This window comes from Sinocyclocheilus grahami, unplaced genomic scaffold, assembly GCF_001515645.1.
Source record: "Sinocyclocheilus grahami isolate Dianchi unplaced genomic scaffold, SAMN03320097.WGS_v1.1 scaffold1575.1, whole genome shotgun sequence".
NCBI lineage: Eukaryota > Metazoa > Chordata > Actinopteri > Cypriniformes > Cyprinidae > Sinocyclocheilus > Sinocyclocheilus grahami.
Genome location: NW_015506754.1, coordinates 113207 through 134914, shown reverse-complemented (window position 1 = coordinate 134914; position 21708 = coordinate 113207). Strand labels below are relative to the sequence as shown.

Genomic DNA, 21708 nt, shown 5'->3' with positions numbered 1-21708 from the left:
GGGGGGGGGGGGGGGGGGGTTCTGTCACAGTCAACAGCTCCTTTCCCCATGCCTGTCACAAGACCAGTCATCTCAGTGACTGATTTCCCATCATCCCCTCTGGCTGCCACCTGTGCACACTTGGCAATCACTACACCTGTCTGCCATCAGCCTCATCAGTTCCTCTACATAAGCCAACACCAAACACATGTGGTTTTCTGGTCTCGTCTATTCCTAAAACTTCATAGTCTGCTAAGTTGTTAATTTATGTGCATCTACTTACCCGGCTCCTCTCTCAGGATACTTACCAGTCTTCCTCAGCTATCCAGGGTCATCTCCACCTGCAAAGACACTGGGATTAATGTAAAGGATAAGTTGGACTCTGATTCTCATAAACTGACTCTAACCTGAGATCACTGCTTTCCCCCTGCATATTCTACTTCAATAAACCTTGCTGAAGTGTACTTACCTGTGTCATCCTCTTGTGTATTGCTGACAGGTGTTTACACCTGATTTAATTTCTAGAGAGAATAAATGTAAAGAAAAAGAAATATCCTTCCCAAGCTTTTATATTTACTCCAATCTATACCTAGTTAATTACAAAGTAAATTTTCTTTAATAGAATGTCCAGATCTTAATAAACACCTATCAAGGTTTATCTGGAATAATAAAATGCCACAGATCAAATTTTCACCAGTCTCCCTCTCCCACCATTTCTGCACCAGTCCTCACCATCGCCTCAGCTGTCTCCTGTCAGCCCCTCAACTCACCCTCAGTCCACCATCTGTGCGGTAAGATTGCCGCAGGTCTGCCAGTCTCCAACGGCGTCGTGGCTGGAGGATCCCTTGTCTCCGCCTCCAGCCGCTGAGTCCTAGATTCCACCTCGGCCCATTGACCCAGCTGCTCCAACATGGCTCCTAGCTCCCTCCTCACCACCATGGCCCATCAGTCCACCAGCTCCGCCGGGCTCCCATGTCCCTCTGGCTCCACCTTGGTCAGTCGTCGACTATCCGCCGCCTCGGGACTCCACTCCTCCGGCTGTGCCTCATCCCTCTGGCTCTGTCAGGCTCCTCCTTCCTTCCGGCTCCATCTTGGTCCTCTGTTGCTCCAATGCGGTCTTCTGGATCCCCGCCTTCACCTCGGTTGCTGGAGCCAACTACTTCGCCTTGGCCCTACAGATACTTAGCGTCACCCTGGCTCTCCGTCTCTGCCTCGGGCTTCACCACCACCTGCTCCTCTGCCATCGGTCGGCCCCCTGGAGCCATCAACCCTTCCTCCACCATGGCTCCTCCCTCCGTCGGCTCCACCATGGGCCGCCATCCTGGCTGGGGTCTGGGTCCCGCCTGACTCCTCCTGTTTCCTCCTGTCTTCTCCCTGGCTCCCTGGTTGCGCCTTCCGGGATGGGGGCAAACTATCACACCCCAGGACTATTTTGTTGTGTTTTCATTCCCCATGTGCCCAATTTGACCTAGTTTACTGTCTATGTCTGATTATGTCATTTGGTTCGAGTGTGTCTTGTTAATTATCATCATTTGCCTGTGTATTTAGTTCAGTCTGTCCTGTGTTCCCTCGTCCAGTCTACTACGTCTCTATGGGTGTCGCCTGCCTGCCTGTCCTGTATTTACCCTCTTGTGGATTTATTAAAAGGATATTTGCATTGACCTTAATCTTTTTCATGTGTTCATTCCACCGCAGCGTCACATACACGAAACAAGGATGTTTTTTGTTTTTTTTGCTGTCATATAATAAAAACATTATATATACTATGATATAGATATAATGTGAATGTTTACACTGCAGCATGATGAATGTTACAATATTTTAATTAAGGCTAATGATCTTTTGAATATATGGAGAGTTAAACACCCTGATTTGATGTAATATACATTGATCAAGATGAATAATAATAATAGAGTAAGTGCTGCTTGTTTGGACAGAATGTACCTAAACACTTGAGTAGTAAAATTATTTATTATTCTATTACACCAATGAAATGAAATGCCAATCTTTTAAATAATTTTAAAAAACTAGTTGTGAAAGCCTGAGACTGGTGGAATACAGGAAAAGTCAACAGATGTTCTGCCTACAATATGCTGCTAATTCTACTAAAGTGTTCAAATAAATGATTGACTCTACTGAGAATGAGATATCATCTATAGAAGCAGAGTTAATTCATCAATATGATCCTTGGTTAGTAAGCTACAGCTAACAAAAATATTACATTTTAACATTAACATTATATTTTACTTATTTACATTTACATTTAGTCATTTAGCAGACACTTTTATCCAAAGCGACTTACAAATGAGGACAATAAAATCAGTCAAAACTAACAAAAGAGCAACAATATATAAGTGCAAATGACAAGTCTCTGTTAGCCTATTTAAATGAGAGTGTGAAAAGGTAAGGTCTCATTTTATTTCTGTTGCAGACATGGATGATCCAAGTACATTTTTATTTTTTTTATTTTTTTTTATGTAACCTGTGGAGCGTAACAGAGTTGAGGATCCAAATGCAGCTTTATTAAGATCGTAGTCAGACAGGCAGGGTCTAACACCAGCAAAACAGTAGTATCCAAGGCAAATCCAAAAGAGTAATCCAATAAACAGGCAATGGTCGGGGCAGCAAACAATCAAAAACAAGGAAACCGTCCAAGATCAAAAACACAAAGGCAAGGAAACTAGGGCTGCACGATATTGGGAAAAACTCACATTGCGATATTTTTTTTTCTGCGATATATATTGTGATATGAAAAAAAATCACCACATGACTTGAATAGTTTATTTGGGGGGGAAAAGTAATCAATGATTGAGGTGATTTTGTAGGGGCGTAAATCAGCATAGGAAATAAACAAATTAAAGCATAGATAAATATAACAGAACAAAGATACAAATGAAATAAGCTGTGCTTTATATTTTTCAGGTAAGTCTAACAGTATTCAGGTACAGAACTTGAATAATCAAATGTAAAATAACACTGCATAGTCTTCACTGTATAAATTAAATCTAATAAATCTGTGTTAAAGCTACAAAAGTGATTTTTCTTTGTGTTTTGTTTGATTAACATTCATAACACAGAAAGCCTCAGGAACATTAAACTGCTGTAAACCAATATACTGTTACACACCCATTTTCTTTCTCAATTGTTTCCCTTCACCTAAGCCATAAGCAACTGCGTTTACAAGGATACTTGCAGAGCACAGTATTTCAGGCACAAATAGAAGCAGAAGTGAACAGAATTCAGTGTTCACGTACACTGGATGCGAGCGCCGTGGCTCGGCGTAACGAGACAAAATACAATGAATCCATTATAATCAGTGATGCTCTGTCTACACTGGATGCAACAGTTGCAGCTGGATATATCTCCCTGGATGTGGCGCGGCACGACAAATCCCTGACAGATCCCCGACAGTAAACTGATGCCATGTTCTCTTTATGACGTACTGACACAAAATTCAAATGATTGGCCTGCGTGACCTGCGCTCTCCACGACGATGCGGAAGTTTCAACAAAGGATAATGGATTTCCAGCACTGAATATCGCGTGCAGTAGCTCTGCTCCTAAATGTATTTAAAATGGGTATCTCTGTACAGCTGTCGCGTTCAGTGTAGACACTGTGTCTATGTGTGAGCAAAAATATATATAAAGTCAGTATAAATATAACGATCAGTAGCCTATACTAAACATCACACATCCTGCGATGTGACTATCGATGCTGAAACGATATATCGTGCAGCCCTATAGGAAACTCAGAACTATAAAACTCAGAAAACAAAGAAACTAGGAAACATTACAAGGCTATCAATTGTTTTTTTATTCATTCATTCAGAACGTAAAGTGGAAAAGCACAAACAATTTTTCTGCTAGCATCTTCCTGATGGGAGGATGACATATGGTACCAGTTGTCATGCAGTGGAATTTTATTCACATTTTTACACTGCTGAGTACTGTGCTGCAAACTGGCCTGCACAATTTTTTTCAAGATTTACCTCAAATAGACTCCTTTTCAAAGGCTGCTTTGGATATAGATATATATCCTATATAGAACTAACTTCTGCTGTGGGTCCAGCTTAGTTCAGGAAAATCTCCAGGCACTGATGGTTTGCATTCTGAATTTTAAAAACACTTTTGGCATTGTATTGGCCAGGATCTTTATGAGGATAGACAGTATGTTGCCTGTCTTGCCAATGTGCTGTTTTGTCATTATTGCCTAAAAAGGGGGATTTATATATTTTGAAGAACTGGAGACCAGTCGCTTTATTTACTACTGAATACAAAATTTTATCTAAATGCCTTGCTCATAAAAAAGTATCCCTTTTGAATAGTACTGTGCATAACAATCAAACATATAGTGTTCCTGTTTTTGATTCTGGATATTTTAGATATTTGCAGAGTTCTTAAAAACAAAAATTGGTCTGATCTCCTTGGATCAGGAAAAAGCTTTTTGGGTTCATGAGTGGACTCTGAGGGCTCCCAGACTGGAGCGGATTCATGAGTGGACTCTGAGGGCTCTCGGACTGGAGTGGGCTCTGGAGTGGACTCTGAAGGCTCCCGAACTGGAGCAGGTTCGTGAGTGGACCCATGGAATGGAACAGTCTCTGTGACAACCAGTGCTGAGGCCCTTGAGAAGCCAGCTTCTCTGGCCGAAATCAGTGGTCACTCTGCCAAACTAGAGATCAGTCCCAGATGTCTTTTAAATGCTTGAGTGTCTTCAAGAGCAATGTTCACGATGACCGGGAACACAGGAATGGCATCCGTGAAGGCTGAAGACTGTGGCGTGACATCCATGATGTGGCGGCTATCTTGCGAAAGGGCTCTGGAAGAGCTTCCTCTGGAGTGGGCTCTGGATTGACCGGAGGGGAGTTAGCGGCCCTCTTCCTTCTCAACCTTCGCTTCTCAGTAGGAGTCAGAAGGCCAGGGCTGGTGGGAAAATCCCTGCAGAAGGGTTCTGATTGACCTTGTGTGGCCCACTGACTACGATGATGGAGATACCTGATGAAGCCCCAGAAGTCCAGGTTCCTAAGTCCCTCTATCTCCCACTGGGACAGAGGACCATCCACTCAAATATTAAAGAAATCCTTGAGTGCAGCCTCATTATGATCCAGCCCAACCGATGAAGTCCAAAAACACTGGGCGAAGCCTCCTACCTCCATCCCCTGCTGGCACAGAGCCATCCGTGCCATCCACTCCTTCATAGTGGCTGGTGGATAAATCTTAAAGCTCATTTTCAAAATACTAGTAGCCACTCACTAGCTGCTGGGTCGGTGATGGCTGCATTATTCTGTCACGGAATGCTCTTGAGGCAATATTGAAGATCCAATAGCAGCTTTATTTTAGTCCCAAAACAGTAATCCACATCAAGGAAAAAAGCAGAAAACATTGCACAAGGTAATCCACAAACACAGAACCCACAAACACAAATTAACAAGCAATACTGCAGCAACCAAAGACACCGACCTCAGGGTATAAATACAGGTGAGCTGAGTAACTCTTAATCACACACAGCTGAGGGTATAATGGACCAATAATCAGAGCAAAGGGTGATGGAAACTGAAGTCCACAAGCACTGGGCAATTATCCGGGAGGAGTGCCCTCTGGTAGCTTTCCTGGGCACTCCAGCAGATGGCTGTGACAATTACAGCTGCCTGGAAACTTTAAATGGGGATTAGATTTTAAGACTTTAGGTATTTATTTTGGTACTAATGAATTAAAAAAATTGGATTAGGAGGGTATAGATGAAAATGATGCACCCGACTGTCTAGGTGGAAATGGTTGCTAACCCAGTTGTCCTACAGGGGAAGAGTATTGGGGCCAGTTTTACTAAATGGTAATTTAGCGCGAAAGCGCAATTCCAAAACAGCGTCGATGGGAGGGAAAATTTCAGCGGGTGATTTACTAACGATGTGCAAATTAAAGGACACAGATGCAACATCTCATTTACATATTGACCAACGCAATATACCAAGTAGTTTTTGCAAGAAGTTTTGATAGACCTGGTATTGCGTGACTCCTGGTTGAGGGTTCGAACTCGTCTTTTATTTCCTGAAGCAAATTAACAATAACATGGCTTGGCAAACTATATGTTCAGATAATGTGTTCTTCTGGCATTCCAAATAAACTAATATGTGTGGAAATAATCCTCTCCCTTCTACCATGTGCTCTCTTTTCTCTGCGGTGCCTGTTGACACAGTATATTTACTTTTAAAAGACAGTGCATCTTTCCAATTGTATTCACATATATCTATGATGATTATTGGCTGTGCACTGAACTAAACATAGATTAAATACATTTTCTAAAGACACACGCCAAAGTGATGGCGTTCCTAGCATTGTCAGTGTCACTGTTCAAAGTTTTTACGAGTGGAGCGTTCACTTGGGCCGTGAGCAACTGAGAGGAGCACACTTACTGTACGTAAAGCATATACTCTGGTAATTACAGGTCATCAATAAACAATGTCCATTAGGACTTTTAATCCAAAAGTGTGGACAAGAGATTGTAAGACTTGAAGTCGGTGTGTCAGATAAGGCTGACATATAAAATGTACAGTGCTGGGGTTGCTCCAAGACCAGTTTAAAAAACCACTCAATTTCACCATTTCCACTTCGTTTTTAGACACACAGTCACAAACTTACTTAATTTCTCCATTGCCATTTTGAAGTACCTTCCACTTTAAGTGGATGAGGGAAGTTTATAATGATGGAGCCCCTCGATTTTGAGTAAGGGAGTAAGTCTACTTCATATGTACACTTCAGGCAGCTTCATATACCACAATGCAACTCAAATGTGACATCACCACAGATTGTGTTTAATTTAACAACTCTATAATATATTAATTATTTTATTCATAACTAGGGTTGGGTATCTTTTTTTTTTTTTTTTCGATACCGGTGCCAAATCGATACTTTTAAAACGGTTCTGGTGCCTGAACCGGTACTTATTTAAAAAATGATAAATAAATTAAAATTCCCCCCAAAATTATGGATTGGCCATTAGCACTATAAACACATGATGTCTGTTTCATTCATACTGGATGCCAGAGGGCGCCCTCACACAGAAAATCTACATATCCAGTCACAGAAGAAGCGGAACTCATGACCCTCCAGGAAATCCCTTATATGGACAAAGGCATTGCTATTATAGCTGTAACTGAGTAAACAGAACATATAAATGGTTTGAATGATGAAACAAAGACAATAAACACTCGACTGCGACAATATAGTTTATCTGTGTTATTCAAGCCATCTCTGGTATTTTCATACGTTTATTTATAATCCATTGCTAATCGATGTATTCTTTTTAAAGTAGCCTATGGAACATATTTTCTGCCTCATTCTGTGACAAGCCACATCAGATCACAAAAGGAAGCATTTCACTGGTGTTGTTGAGTAAAAAGGTTATATTGTTCTCTTTTGTTGGACAACAGGTTTAGAAATGTGAATATAAGGGAAGTTTAGATTTAGGCATTTTAATTTAAGCATGTTTAGCTTAGTTAACGGAAGGCTACTTGCTGCCATCAGAGCAAGTGTAATTACTGCATTCACTCGCTCCTCAGATGCTCTCATTTCCCGAGTTGTGCTTTTAAGTCGGAATGTGCAACATGGACACTCTCGTTACTACACAGATTTGTTGGATTTGTATTATTAGAGCTTTCCGACTTGAGTTCACGTGCATTTTCTCAGTCAGGAAATTATTTTTCACGTGCAGTGCCAGTGATGATGCTTCTTACATCCGTTTCGGAGAACCAGAGGACAAATATTTCAATCGATCACTCAGGCATGGCACCCGAAATCTTTGTTCTGATTCAGTTCTAGTACCGGTTACATAGGTACCGGTGCCATATTGGTACCGGGTTTCGGTACCCAACCCCTATCCATAACAGATTCCAAGTGAAAATGGGCTTAGGAATTTCCAAATCAGTCCATTGCAAATGTTCTGCCAGTATCACATTGCAGTTTTATACTTGGCAATATTTTAAAAAGCATCTTTATTTTTGGAAATTCATACGGTCTGTTAGTGGTGTAGCATCACCAGTGAGGATATTTTTTAACCCCACCAGCAATGAAAAATAATTCAGCACAGGGATATGTTGCAGGCATGTGTAGACTGGAGAGTGGGAAATCCCTGAACAATGAGACATGTATGTAGTCAGGGGTATTCAATTAAAGTTCCAAGAGTAGAGGTCGACCGATTGATCGGCTGGCCGGCCGATTAATCAGTGGATTTTGGGCATTTTTTAATTAATCGGCATTGGCCGATTGTGCTGCAAATTAGGCCGATTTATAGGCAGGCGCATCTGCGGGCAGCTAAGCGTTGTTGCGGAACGCTGGAGAATCTCTCTCTGGCTGCGTGAGAGACGGAGCAACTCACACTCTGCAGCCGCTTCTTGTTCACACACAGCTTCAGCTAATGATGGCAGGGCAAAACAGACCATTTCGAAAGCATAATTACGTTTTACCCTACTAGAATTGATGCAGGAAAGTTATCATATTCATAAGTGCAACAAGTCCTTTGCATGTGAAAGTAGAAATATGCAATTCAGATGAAACTTCTGGGCTGTTTATAATGTGCACGTTAACTTTCCTCATGAAATGTGTGTGTAGGTCTGACAATAGCATCCACGATGTCATCACTCATGGCCAGCACACTCTTAAGCAGTTATGAGCAGCAGGCTGTGTAATATGTGTGAACTTTTATTTTTGTTATCTCTTGGCCATTTGACTTATAGCAGTGTCCAGTGTTTCCCATACATTGAGTTATTACTTTATTGAATAAACTGAGCACTGCACGTTTCAAAATTAAAATGCAGCGCTGGTGTTTTTATATGAATGTATCTTTGAAAAGAACCAACCGTCTTCAAAAAAGCTTTGATGTCATTTTAATTTCGTCTTTCCTGTAATGCCTGATAAAGTAGCGTTTGTGAGCAGAGTGCTTATTTGATTGCAGCCGTTACCGGGGAAACCGCTATATCTCCCGCTCCAACAGCGCCTCCTGCTGGCAGAGAATGAATTTGCATTTGCAAGTCTGTGGGAAACACTGGTGTCTGTCAGCAAACATAAACCAAAAGCATGCTTCAGAACTGTTTTGAAAAGGTGCTTAAGTTTTGAGCCATGTATTATTACTCTGAATTAGGCTACTACTACTATTACTATCTTGTACGCTGCAATAATCATTTACTCAAACTCACTTTTATATGAGATGAAGGGGAGGAAAAAAAAGAAAGAAAATCTGACAAAAAATCGGCACCATATATCGGCCATCGGCTGCCCTGATTTCTAAATATCGCATCGGCCAGTAAAAAACCCATATCGGACGACCTCTATCCAAGAGGCGTGGCCTCATATTTTCTTCCAAGCAAAGGTCCGGACAAAAATTTTTTAAAATCAATAAATGTATACAGGCCATGTGACAAAAAAAAATACTGTTTCTGTTCAGGGGTTTCCTCCTGAAATCTATACAATTGTAATATTTTACTTAAAAGCATCTAGCCTACTAAAAACAATGTAGCTACAATAATCAAAACATTCTCAAATTACATTCTCAAGTTTCAAAGTTTAAGTTCCATCCTAGCCATCTAACAACAATTTTCCCAATTATAATTAGACCAATATATGTATATATATATTCTAAGCCTACAGATTAATAATGCTAAATGTAGATCAGAAACGTCTTGTCACTGGTTTAAATAGTCAGGGTCATAGGTTATAGATAAATAAATAGTAAGAAAAATAACTATATTTGCAGCATTGTTGTTTTCTGCTGTGTTTAAGTGAAAGTAATGTATAATTTTCTGTTTCTGTTTTTGCTAAAATAACCGCGTCACCCGCTGCTCTTGAACTTGGTGCCGGTGTCTAGAGAGAGATAAAGAAAGCGCACGGAGCTGAAAGGGTTTGAATAAAGCCCTATATAGCGCTGAAAGATATTTACCATAAACGACCCTGAGCGCTTGTTGTGTGATCCGCTCCGCCGTTTTGACGCGCTGTTAAAGACTCGAGTTGCTTTTAAAGTATTCACGAATCCTTTTCCTCGAGTCGAGTCAAGTCTGGAGTCATTTCAGTTCGAGTCCGAAGTCAAGTCTGAAGTCTATAAAAATGCGACTCGAGTCCGAGTCACTAACTCGAGTGCCCATCTACTAATCTAATATAATAATATCTTGTGAAGTAATGCATGGTAACTAAAGTTAGCCTAGTGCTACATCATAATGTATTGGTGCGTGTATTTTATAATGTGTGATGTCTCATGTCAAGTTGAGTCTCATTTATTTCCCTTCTTTGTCTTTTTCCTTTCTCCTGTCTTCCTCAGGTATAACATGTTTATTGTCATGTACCCCTTGGGAGTAATTGGAGAACTGCTGACGATACATGCCTCCTTACCGTATGTGCGGAGATCTGGCATGTATTCCCTGAGGCTCCCCAACAAATACAATGTGTCCTTTGACTATTACTACTTCTTGATCATCGTCATGCTGTCCTACATCCCGTGTAAGAACTCAACTCACAATAAAACGTCTACTTGCATGCTACCATTTCCTCATTGGGGTTGCTACGTTTCTGTCACAAGACCAGCCGAATCAGTCTTTATCATGTTAATCCTGCTACTGTTGGAATAAATTGATCATGACTGACTGCTAATAAGCCGGGTTTCCATCCAAAGTTGCGAATTTAACTAATGCGCAAAATTGGAATATCGGATAAAACATTTGTGAACAAGCACTGTTTCCATCCAACGAGTCAGAGAGAACAAAATCGTCACTTCCTGATAAACTGGCACTAAACATCACTAAGAAAAGTAAGAGAAGCCACTGAATATAATAACTCTCAAATATAATAAATTACTTGCGCTTTGAGTGAGCAGACGAAACACAATAAATGCGGTCTTACTTTCGGGGGTGAATGTCAGCTGTTTGGGAACACAGTCGTGGTAGACCGTTCTGGGAGGCAGTTATACAGAAATACTTTGACGACAGACTTTGCTCGTGCACTTCAGAATGACCATGACAACATTTCAGATGCTGTGCAACTAAATCGTTCCGCTGGTTAGTCAGGTTATGCTGTCCCATAGCGCAAAGTCACATGACTTTTTTGAACGCAAAATTTATTCGCAAAATGCTTTTCCATCTCCCATTATTCACATTAACCCTTTTTCGCATGTCAAAAACCACCTCAAGCAAGCGTAAAAACTTTGTGGGTGGGCAGAGTCCGGGGTGTGAATTTCGAGGGGGATGCCTGGTTACATTTATTTATTTATTTATTTATTTTTGGAAATTATAGATTTAGATATTTTATTATTTCATTCAATACCCTACGTACATAAAAATGTAGTGGGGTATTTTTGTGTGTAGTTAGTTGCACAATGTCAGCTTTTGTGATTGGCCATAACACCTGCAGACTGCAGCCAATGGAAATGCTTGTTTATCGGTATGAGTCCTGCTCCTCACAGCACAGATTGGGAAAGCTTCAGACTGCTTCAGGTAAATTATCTGGAATGAACCATGATTTTTGCTGAAGATCTGAACATCTTAGTTTTAAAATTTGATATAGGGAAAGCTCTGTTAACGTTTAAGTTAGTCAAAGCCACAACCACACAAAACACCTGAGGTTTTGTTCAGTGCTGAGTTGTACAAGCTCGTGAATCCCCTCATTATAACCAACAAAGAGTAGCGACGATGTAAATAAGAGATTCATAGATTGCAACGGAAGTTTGTGAGATTGCGATGAAGATGAGTGACAGCATTTTAATTTATTTTATAAAACAGTTCAATACACAATAAATTAATATTAAGTGACATTTTAGGAACACGATCATCTCATATTGCTCTAGTCCAGCAGTTCCAAACAAATTCACAGCTGAGCCGCTGCACATCTCCAAGCAAACACAGTGTTTCATTTATGAATGAATGTGCATTTTTGAACAGTCTTGCTTCGTTCCTGAATATATCCGCTTGAACGAACCGATTGAATGAATGATTCATTGACAAAGACAGTGACTTTTGAGCCATTTTTGTTTCATTTTTAAAGTATAATTTTAGTTATTTAAATAATTTACTATTTGTGACCCTGGACCACAAAACCAGTCTTAAGTAGCACGGGTATATTTGTAGCAATAGCGAAAAATATATTGTATGGGTCAAAATGATAAATTTTTCTTTCATGCCAAAAATCTTTAGGATATTAAGTAAAGATCATGTTCCATGAAGATATTTTGTACATTTCCAACTGTAAATATATCAAAACTTAATTTTTGATTATGCATTGCTAAAGACTTCATTTAGATAGCCGAAGTCAATTTTCTTAATATTTAGATTTTTTTGCTCCCTCAGATTCTAGGTTTTCAAATAGTTGTATCTCGGCCAAATATTGTCCGACCCTAACAAACTATACATCAATGGAAAGCTTATGTATAAATCTTAATTATAAGTATAAATTTAAAACATTAATTTCATAACATTGTTATTATGAACTTAAGTGCTTTCATGCCACCTCTAAGCCTCATTAAACTGTCTGTAAATATACCTAAATGCCACTTTTGTGTTCTTCTGTGCACCTATAGTGCAAAGATTAATTTTGTTGATATTGATTTAAAGGGGTCCTATTATGCTTTTTCACTTTTTCAACTTTAGTTAGTCTGTAATGTTGCTGTTTGAGCATTAAAAAATCTGCAGTTACAAAGCTCAAAGTCCACTTCAAAAGGAGATATTTTATTTAACAGAAATCACTTTTCAAAAACTACAACGAACGACTCGTTTGGACTACAACGCATATTTTCCGGGATTTGTGATATCACAAATATCGACGAATGGGAGGAGACCTGGTTGAGCTGCACTAGAGAAGGCAACGAGTGTTATCACTATGTCGGAGACATGCTTGCTTTCCCAAGGCAGACGGACTTAGAGTGGTTACAATCTTCCGGGTTTAAATCGTGCTCAAATTTATTTAATTTTGACGCAATATTTACAGTGAAGCTTGCAGGCGGCTATGGTAAGGAGCTTGACATTTCCCGACCAGGCGCCGAGTGCTGCCAATCACAACACACGCTGGCCCAGCTAACCAATCACAACACACACTGGCCAAGCTAACCAATCACAGCACATTTCATATTTCAGAAGGCGGCCTTCATTTGATACAGGAACTATTCGAGCCGTTCATGCCAGACTGGGGAGAGAGGTGTCGTAATAATGTAAAATATGTGAAAAATAATGTGTTTTTCGACCAACCTAGTATGAGAGCATGTTCTAGTACACCCCCAAAACAAAATCAAGATTTTGTAAAAGAGCGTAATAGGACCCCTTTAATTTGATTGGCAACTTATCTCTTTGACTTTTATGGAAAGTCCAAGAGACTTTCCATAAGAAGACACAATTGTGTCTTATTTTTCTAAATCGAATGTGTTGTTAAAAAAAAAAAAAGTTTATAAATATAATTACAAAGGTTGCCTTTGTTATTGATACCTAAAAAAATATTGTTTAGATGAAACATGAAATAATTTTAATGTTATAAATGTTAAAACTTACCCCAACTTAGTCTCCTATGAACCTTGTTTTAAGTGACCTGAAAATAAATAATATACTGTACAGCAAGCGAGCATTCCCCATCACTTTAAAGTGGCCAGTGACCAATGACTTTCACAAACACACACATACACACACAAAAACTCCTGTTATAATCAAAGAAACTGTCTGCACTGCAAAATACATTTTCACTGAATTTTTTGCCCCAAGCCCAGATTAATTTTCGACCCTGATGATGTAAATTCCAATGTACATTTTTTCTGTCATTATTGCTTTTTGCAATAGTTTAATTTTAGTGTATAATAACTTGTGGGATGGTGTTAAAGCTTTGGAAATTGAGGCTGATGAAACAGCCTCTGATTATAATGGTTTGATAAAGATATTTTACTTTACTTTTTTGTCTGTTTCTCTTTTAGTGTTTCCTCAGCTGTACTTCCACATGCTACGTCAGAGGAGGAGGGTACTTCATGGAGAAATCGTAGTAGAGAAAGATGAGTAGAAAGACACCACTAAAAAAAAAAAAAAAAAAACAGGTAGCCATCAGTTATTTAAGAAAAGTTTCTGCATCAGTTTATGGTCAAAATAAGAAGCTGAAAACATTAAATACAAATGAATTCTACAATTATTAGTTGCAGTATATATTCTTGTTAGAACCTTTCCTACGGTCCACCACCCTTTCCAGCTGTGTTTTATTTCACAAGGTTGGAATGACTACAATCGTCAAAGGAGATATGAACCATAATTGTGTTTTGTGTAATTACAGAGATACTATGTAAACCATTCTGCAAATTCTAGGTCTTCACTTTTTTTCTCATTTATGTTCTTGGACTGATTAGGGATTAAGTGATTTATATTACTATATCTTACCTTCTCCGTCTGAATGGTTCAGGTGGTGTTACAATTGACAGCAAAATTGCAAACTAGCTATGGAGAGACGTAACTATCATATACAACGCCCCACCACAAACACACATTTTCATTCACAACAAATTGGTATAAGCAGAAAAAAAAATATTGTAATTAAAATACAATATAAATGCATTAATATAAATCTTAAAGGGATTTATCTGTTTGTGTGAAAACTACTGTCATGACAATATCTAGATATCATATCAGTGTTCTTATGTTTAACACACTAGGTTTTGCAAAGTAAAAAATCTGAGAACTGTATTTTTAAAATATATACCAACACCATATTCTAACAAGGTGAAACATGATAAAGCAACAAGTGATAATATCTCACCCATGTTATTTTTATTTTATTTTTAATTTTTTTCCAAACCAGCTGAGACTGAAAAGCAACATAAAATTTTGTCCATTGATTGGTTTCTAGTTTTGGGATGTCACTCTGTGTATCCCCACCCACCGTGACATCTCATTAGTCCAAAATCCCACTCCTCATATATATTACACATCAAATATGGGTGTGACTTTGTCCCAACATGCAGAAGTTTCACAGAAGTTTGGACAGAAAATTACTTGTAACTGTCTTTGTTGGGATATTTTTTTTTTACATTTCAGTATGCACTATGATTATCTTTGTTGCTTCAGTGTTTACAATCCAAACTAGAGTAAATAAACTGGAAAACGTTTGTACAGGTAGTGCTATAGATAACAGTAATCTTTAGATATTTGTTGCTAAAACCTTAACAATCAGACCTTCTGTGTTGTTGATTTTATTTTATTTTTTTGTAAGAAACTTGTGTTCACATGCTCTGTTTTTGAGTAGAGTATCTCTCTACGGTGCTACAAATTTTAATTCTTCCGTGCAGCTGAGTAGAGAAAAGGACAGGATTTGGAGTGAGAAGTCTTCAAACAAACATTTTCATGTTATTTAATTTAATACCTGGAAACTGAACTGATTGAATAAAGATCTTGTGGGGAAAAAAATGAATGGAAGAAAGAAAATGAAAGAAACAATAAAACAAATTGACAATATGAACTTGGGCATTGTACTCATTGATAAATGTTTAGACCGTAAGCACTCTCAAAAAATTGAGTTTTATTTGTTAAGTTAATAATATTGAAAGCATAGATTAAATGTATAAAAATGTCAGGCATTGAAAATAAATTGTATTATCCCGAAGGGGAAATTTGTCTTGACTCAAAGAGCATTTACAATAACAATATGTTGAATCCATAAACAATAAATACAACAATACATAATAATAAAAACCTTCCCTATAAAAACACAAGTCCCTATACCTGCTCATGTAGTAAGATACCTTTCATTTGTTGTGTAACATATGATTTTTATAAAACGATTGTATCCGCAAACTGGTAATCTGTACCGTCTTCCAGAGGGCAACAATTGATACTCTGTGTGCAATATGTGCAATGGGTCATCTAAAATTGTATGTACTTCCCTAAGAACTGACTCTTCGTATAATGACTCACTGGACTGATGTACTCTTTTTTTTTTTTTTTTTCCTAATGGTCTTCGCTGCTAGGTGTGCAAGCAGGGCCTAAAATGAACACTCGCCAAGCGCCAAATGCGAGTAAAAATCCGCGTTGGCGAGTATGTGTCAGTCGCCAGTTGGCGGGTAACGTTACAACTTTTACGAATTATAACAATGCAATGAAGTAAAAACAACAGCCAGTTTTAAAAGAGATTCGCTGTTTCTGAGTATTTAAAATTAAAATAAAGCTATGTAAACACTTGCATTTTTACAACACTACAATTGTGTGTCGAACTTTTCATTACCTGATGGGACACACACTTGTGGTCTTCATGCTCACTTGAACACTTGGGCTAAATACAGGAAATACGTCATACAAGTGGTCAAGTGCAAAGACCGCAAGTGTGGGTATTTGGACAAGGCACTTGTCCCTAGACACGGTTCTAATACCTTTTAGCTGAGAAGATTTTTCTGCTTAATTTCGGAAGATTAACTTTTCCCTTTTTTGTTCTTCTAACACGAGAATGCGGTGACACATGCCTGGGGTTACGCCTCCTAAACGGTGCAGTGAGTGAAGTATAGTTTGAAAGGCTGCGTGTTCGGCTGTACACATACGCTGAGCCGCTTCAGACAGCTCACCAGTAGCATGAAAGCACACACAATTATGTCAAAATGCGTGGTTTTGGCGAGTTAACTTGTAAACATAGTCTTAAATTAGTTATAAAATCTTAAATGACTGTAAAGAGTTGGGAGAAAATCGGATGTGTGTCAGATCCACGTCACATGCATCTGAATACTTTCCAGAAGGCCAACAATTCACTAAAAATGTTTTTTTTATTGGTCTTATGAAGTATTCTAATTTGTGGAGATAGTGAATTGGTGGGTTTTTGTTAAATGTGAGCCAAAATCCTCACAATTAAAAGAACCAAAGACTTAAACTACTTCAGTCTGTGTGCATTGAATTTATTTAATACACAAGTTTTACAATTTGAGTTGAATTACTGAAATAAATGAACTTTTCCATGACATTCTAATTTATTGAGATGCACCTGTAAATCAAAGAACAAAAGAAAAAGAGAAATCCTTGGACTGTTCTAGTCGCTGATTAACTTTTATAGCTTGAATAAAGATTAATATGCATAGTTTATGCATATATAATATAGTTTGTGAAGATTGTTTTAAAATCACTTAAATGTTGAATGGCTATAATTAATAGGGAAAATGCACCAGCAGGACAAATTAAAAATATTGTACAAAATATTTAGTCATTGTAGTAGTAGGCTAATAACTGCCTGTTTTTGCAAAAAGAGTTTCATGGCCGGTAAAAAAAAAATTGGCCATACATTTTATCATGTCACCGACCATTGGCAGGTGTGGCAAAAAGTTAGTTTTAGGCCCTGTGTGCAAGTATAGACTTTGTTTAACCCGTAAGGTTACCAAAACATTCCGTAATACAATATCTAATTATGGTCTTTATAACTGCCCAATAAAATAAAATTATTGTCTGTTCCACTTCATAAATCCTAAGTTTACACAGAAAAAAAAAAAACCGCTCTGTTGCCGACAGGAACAAATGGGAACAAACTGTGTCCACTTGAGTCCCCCAGCTAAGTGTATTATCCATGTGAATACTGTGATACACCATTGTGTATTCACAATTGCAATGTTTGTTTGTTTTATTAATATTTATTTATGATGTAAAGAAGAGTTTGTGCACAGTCATCTATCAATTGTCACCACTAAAGACAATTGAGTTTGAATCAATACAGCTCTAGTCACCAGAGAAAGCACGCGCACCATGGTGATGCGCGTTGTGTTTATCTCGGACGCTACCAAGCTGCGCCTGCAGAAAGACAGAAGTTTGCCTGTGCGTTTGTTTATCCTGATAATTCAGGTATGTGGTCACAAAAGTGAAAATAAGTCTGTATCCATGTCAGAACATGTACGCTCACATTTCTATGTTTATAGTCAAACAGTTTGTGTGTGATCTTAAATTAATCGAGATTATTTTTCCGAGAGTTCACCGGTTAGCGAGAGACGGTTGGTCTGTGTTATGATTTTATTTTATTTAGTCATTTAGCAGATGCTTTTATCCAAAGCGACTTACAAATGAGGACAATAAAAGCAGTCAAAACTAACAAAAGAGTAACAATATATAAGTGCAAATGACAAGTCTCGGTTAGCCTAACACAGTAACTTACACGTAGCAAGGTGTATATATTTATACACACACACACACACACACCACACACACACACACACACAAAGAAAAACAAGTAGATAGAATAAAAAAAATAGAAAGCGTTTTTTGTTTTAATAAAACAAGAAAGAAGATAAATATAAAGTAGAATTAAAATAGAATAGAAAGTGCTAGAGTTAGAGGGTCAAATAAAGGTTAATTTCAGCCACCGATCTTTGGCCACGTTCACACAGCAGCAGAATACGGTTGTCAGTCCTGTATTTGGGTCCTTTATACGGTTATGTTCACACACAGTTCGGTTATTTACAGGGTGTGACAACAATCCTGTAAATTTTCAGGATTCACAACCGCGTTCTCGGAACACACGCGCTGTGTGAACGGAACAAGACTCGACAACTAGTCGTCTGTCACGTCATAAAGTGCGAGAGAGCCGCTCTGCTGCACAAACGCGTGTCTACCATGTGTTACGTGTTTTCATGTGTGTTTTCAGCAGTGTTGGGCAGTAACTAGTTACTAGTAATTTAGTTACTGTAATAATTACTTATAAGATTTCAATAATAATATTAGTTACCATCCATAAAACAGCTTAGTTACTTATGATGCTTCAACCCCTCTGATTTAAAATCCAACAATAAAATAATTCCTAGATTTATTTTCATAATTTTCAGGACTCGCACATGCATGTGGAGTCCCCAGTGCAGCAGGCAAGCTTGGAATATTGAAAAGCTTACATTCAGCAGATATAAATAATGCATTATATTGATTTTGTCAGGAAAAAAGATGATCTTAACACTTTTGTGTAAGTTGTGGCTTTACTTTACTCTGACATTACATCCCACCCACATCCCTCTGATCAGCATGTGGTACATTATATTACTATAATTAAAAATCTTTTTGGAAAATTAAACAGTTTCTTACAAACTTATGTGATTTGATGAAATACATATGGAAATATAATCGTATATGGGTAACAGAGAAATAATTATTTTCAAGCTACATATGACAATTAATGAGATTAATACAACACTTCACTTGAATGTCACTATCAATCACTATTGAGTGTTTGTAATAACTTCTGACTGCGATCCAATGTGGATTTTGGTCAAATGATGAGGCAGAAATATGTTGTTAGTAACATTCTAGAAGAATTTTATGTGGAAGATATACAGTTACAACTTCTGTGGGGCGTGAAGAAAAAGTAATGTAACTAGTAGTGTAACTAATTACTGTTGCCAGAAAGTCATAAGTAAAGTAACGATATTACTTTTGAAAGGAGTAACTAGTAATGAGTAGTATATTACATTCTTTGAGTAACGAGCCCAACACTGGTTTTCAGTAACTTACAGTGACGGAGAAATTAGCTGCATGTCTGTCATCTGAAATGTTTAAATCCCGTCAGTTTTCCACCAGAGCCACTCCCGTCAGTTTTGTGTTCTGCGCGCGACTCAAATACTCCACTCTCCACACAAATTTAAAAGGGTCATATGATGCGATTTCAATTTTTCCTTTCTCTTTGGAGTGTTACAAGCTCTTGGTGCATAAAGAAGATCTGTAAAGTTGCAAAGACTAAAGTCTCAAATCCAAAGAGATATTCTTTATAAAAGTTAAGAGTCAACCTCGACTGCCTAAAATGGCACGTTCTAACACACCCCCACATGTCTGTCACGATGTGGGAAGATTTGCATAACGCCGCCCAAATGTTCACACAAAGATGTTCACGTTGTGAAAGTGAAACTACTTTGTTTGGTCTTCCAAAAGAGGACGATATCCACTAAAATCGAGCGTTTCAGAAAGGCGGGGGATAGAGGAGAAACAATAATGTACAGTATGTGGAAATTAATGTGTTTTTTTAACTTTAAACCACATAAACACATTTCATTACACCAACTACACAAAATAATATTATTTTTAGCAACATCATATGAGCCCTTTAATACATTTTAATTTAATCTGAGTAAAGTTTTTATTTTTTTACATTACAGTACAGTACAGTTGTTATATAACTTTTGGTACAACACATTTTAATTTAATCATTATTTAAGTTTTTTTTATTTGCCTGTATGTAAGCACAGTGTAGTGTTAATGTTCAAACTGTGTATTTACAATGTTAAAGTGGCTGACAACAATAAATATTCTTATTAGGATTAAAACTGCCTCGTTTTTTTTAACTGTGCAGAGCTGTAGTTGAATAGTTAGGCCTACTACACTACTGAAATGTAATGTTGGTCATTATGGTGATACTTAGGAGCCAAATATTTTCTGAAGTGGTACTTGGTATAAAAAGTTTGAGAACCACTGGTTTAAAGGAATGGTATAAAACAAAATCCTGCTTTTTAAGAACTTTTGAGTAAACCATTTCTTCTTTCCCCTTGTAGTCATCAAGGATCCAGCTTATTATTGGCAAATTGGTAAGGAATTGTTCATCTGCTACATTGCACTGTCACTTCTGGTAGAGATTCATTGAGCTTTTGTGACTTAATTTGATTGACTTAATTTAAATTGACTTAATTTGATTTGACTTGTTTTACTAAATACACTGTATAGTTAGGATTCTGATGAAAAAAATGCTTGTGAATAATTTGTTAATATTGTAAACTTTAATCTGAATACACTAAATAAGTGTTTAATGAATGGTGTTGTGCACTTTGTTTCCAACCTCACTGTTATTGAACTGTAAAGTGAAAATATTGAATGTGATTTGTTTTGCATTCAGTTAAATATATTTCACAATATCAAAGTTTATATTTTATGAGTATTTATTTTTGGTGTTTTTGTTTTTATTTATAGAGGACAGTACAGAAAGTGCACAAGTGAGAGAGAGGGGAGAGGACGGCATCAGAAAGGACCTAGAGCTGGGACTCTTTCAAGGATCACCTGAAGCACAACCATATGCACAAGGATGTTGGTTCTAACATTTTATCAAAATTTGAAGAAACATTTCTACTTAAAATGTTAAATGCATTTCATTCAAGGCAGGGTTTTTCCTGCATAAAGAATTTCAAGGTGACTGTCTCTGTCAAATTTAGTGCCACCTCTGGCTGTTGACAAAAATCAAGACAGGTGGTCACATGCTCTTGTACCCCTTTACCACCAACATGGTTTCTGTTGCAGGTTCCATTCTCAAACTGTTCAACATTTTCACTGCACAAATGTCCAAATATCTTGTAATGAGACACATGTTTTCACAGAAAGTTTTCCACCAAAATAAAAGCTCAACTGGTTTCAGTCAAAAAAGTACAAGGGTTTCTATTGCAAGTGCAGCGCAAAATATGCATGTTATTTTACAAAAACTTTTTTTATGAAAACTTCATGTTTATTGAAGTTGATTGTAAAGCCATTGCTGCCATGTCATTTGATTTTTAACCTTTATGAATGTACAGTGTTTATCTAAATGCAAACTAGGTTCTAATTGAATGTAGGCTACAGTTGTGTATTCACCCATGTTGAAAATACGACGGTGAAACAACATCACAAAATCAAGGTTGATCGAATCTGCAAACTCGGCACATAATTCAACGTTAATCCAACGTCTACAGAACAAGTTTAATTCACCCATGCTGAAGGTAAAATGGTGAAACAACGTAGTGATTTCAACGGTGAAACAATGTCACAATAGCAACGTTGAT

General features: G+C 37.8%; 1 protein-coding gene across 2 annotated transcripts in view; it reads left to right on the top strand.

The window, feature by feature from the left end:
- Positions 1-15412, top strand: part of hacd1 (3-hydroxyacyl-CoA dehydratase 1) — a 43210-nt gene extending 27798 nt beyond the window's left edge. Inside the window, exons 6-7 of one of the 2 annotated variants that reach the window (XM_016257600.1) lie at positions 10279-10457; positions 13900-15412. In XM_016257600.1, coding sequence (XP_016113086.1) covers positions 10279-10457; positions 13900-13982 — 262 coding nt within the window. In that variant the 3' untranslated portion in view covers positions 13983-15412. The remainder of the gene's footprint in view (positions 1-10278; positions 10458-13899) is intronic. The other variant, XM_016257599.1, reaches the window with a different exon arrangement.
- Positions 15413-21708: the final 6296 nt, after the last annotated feature.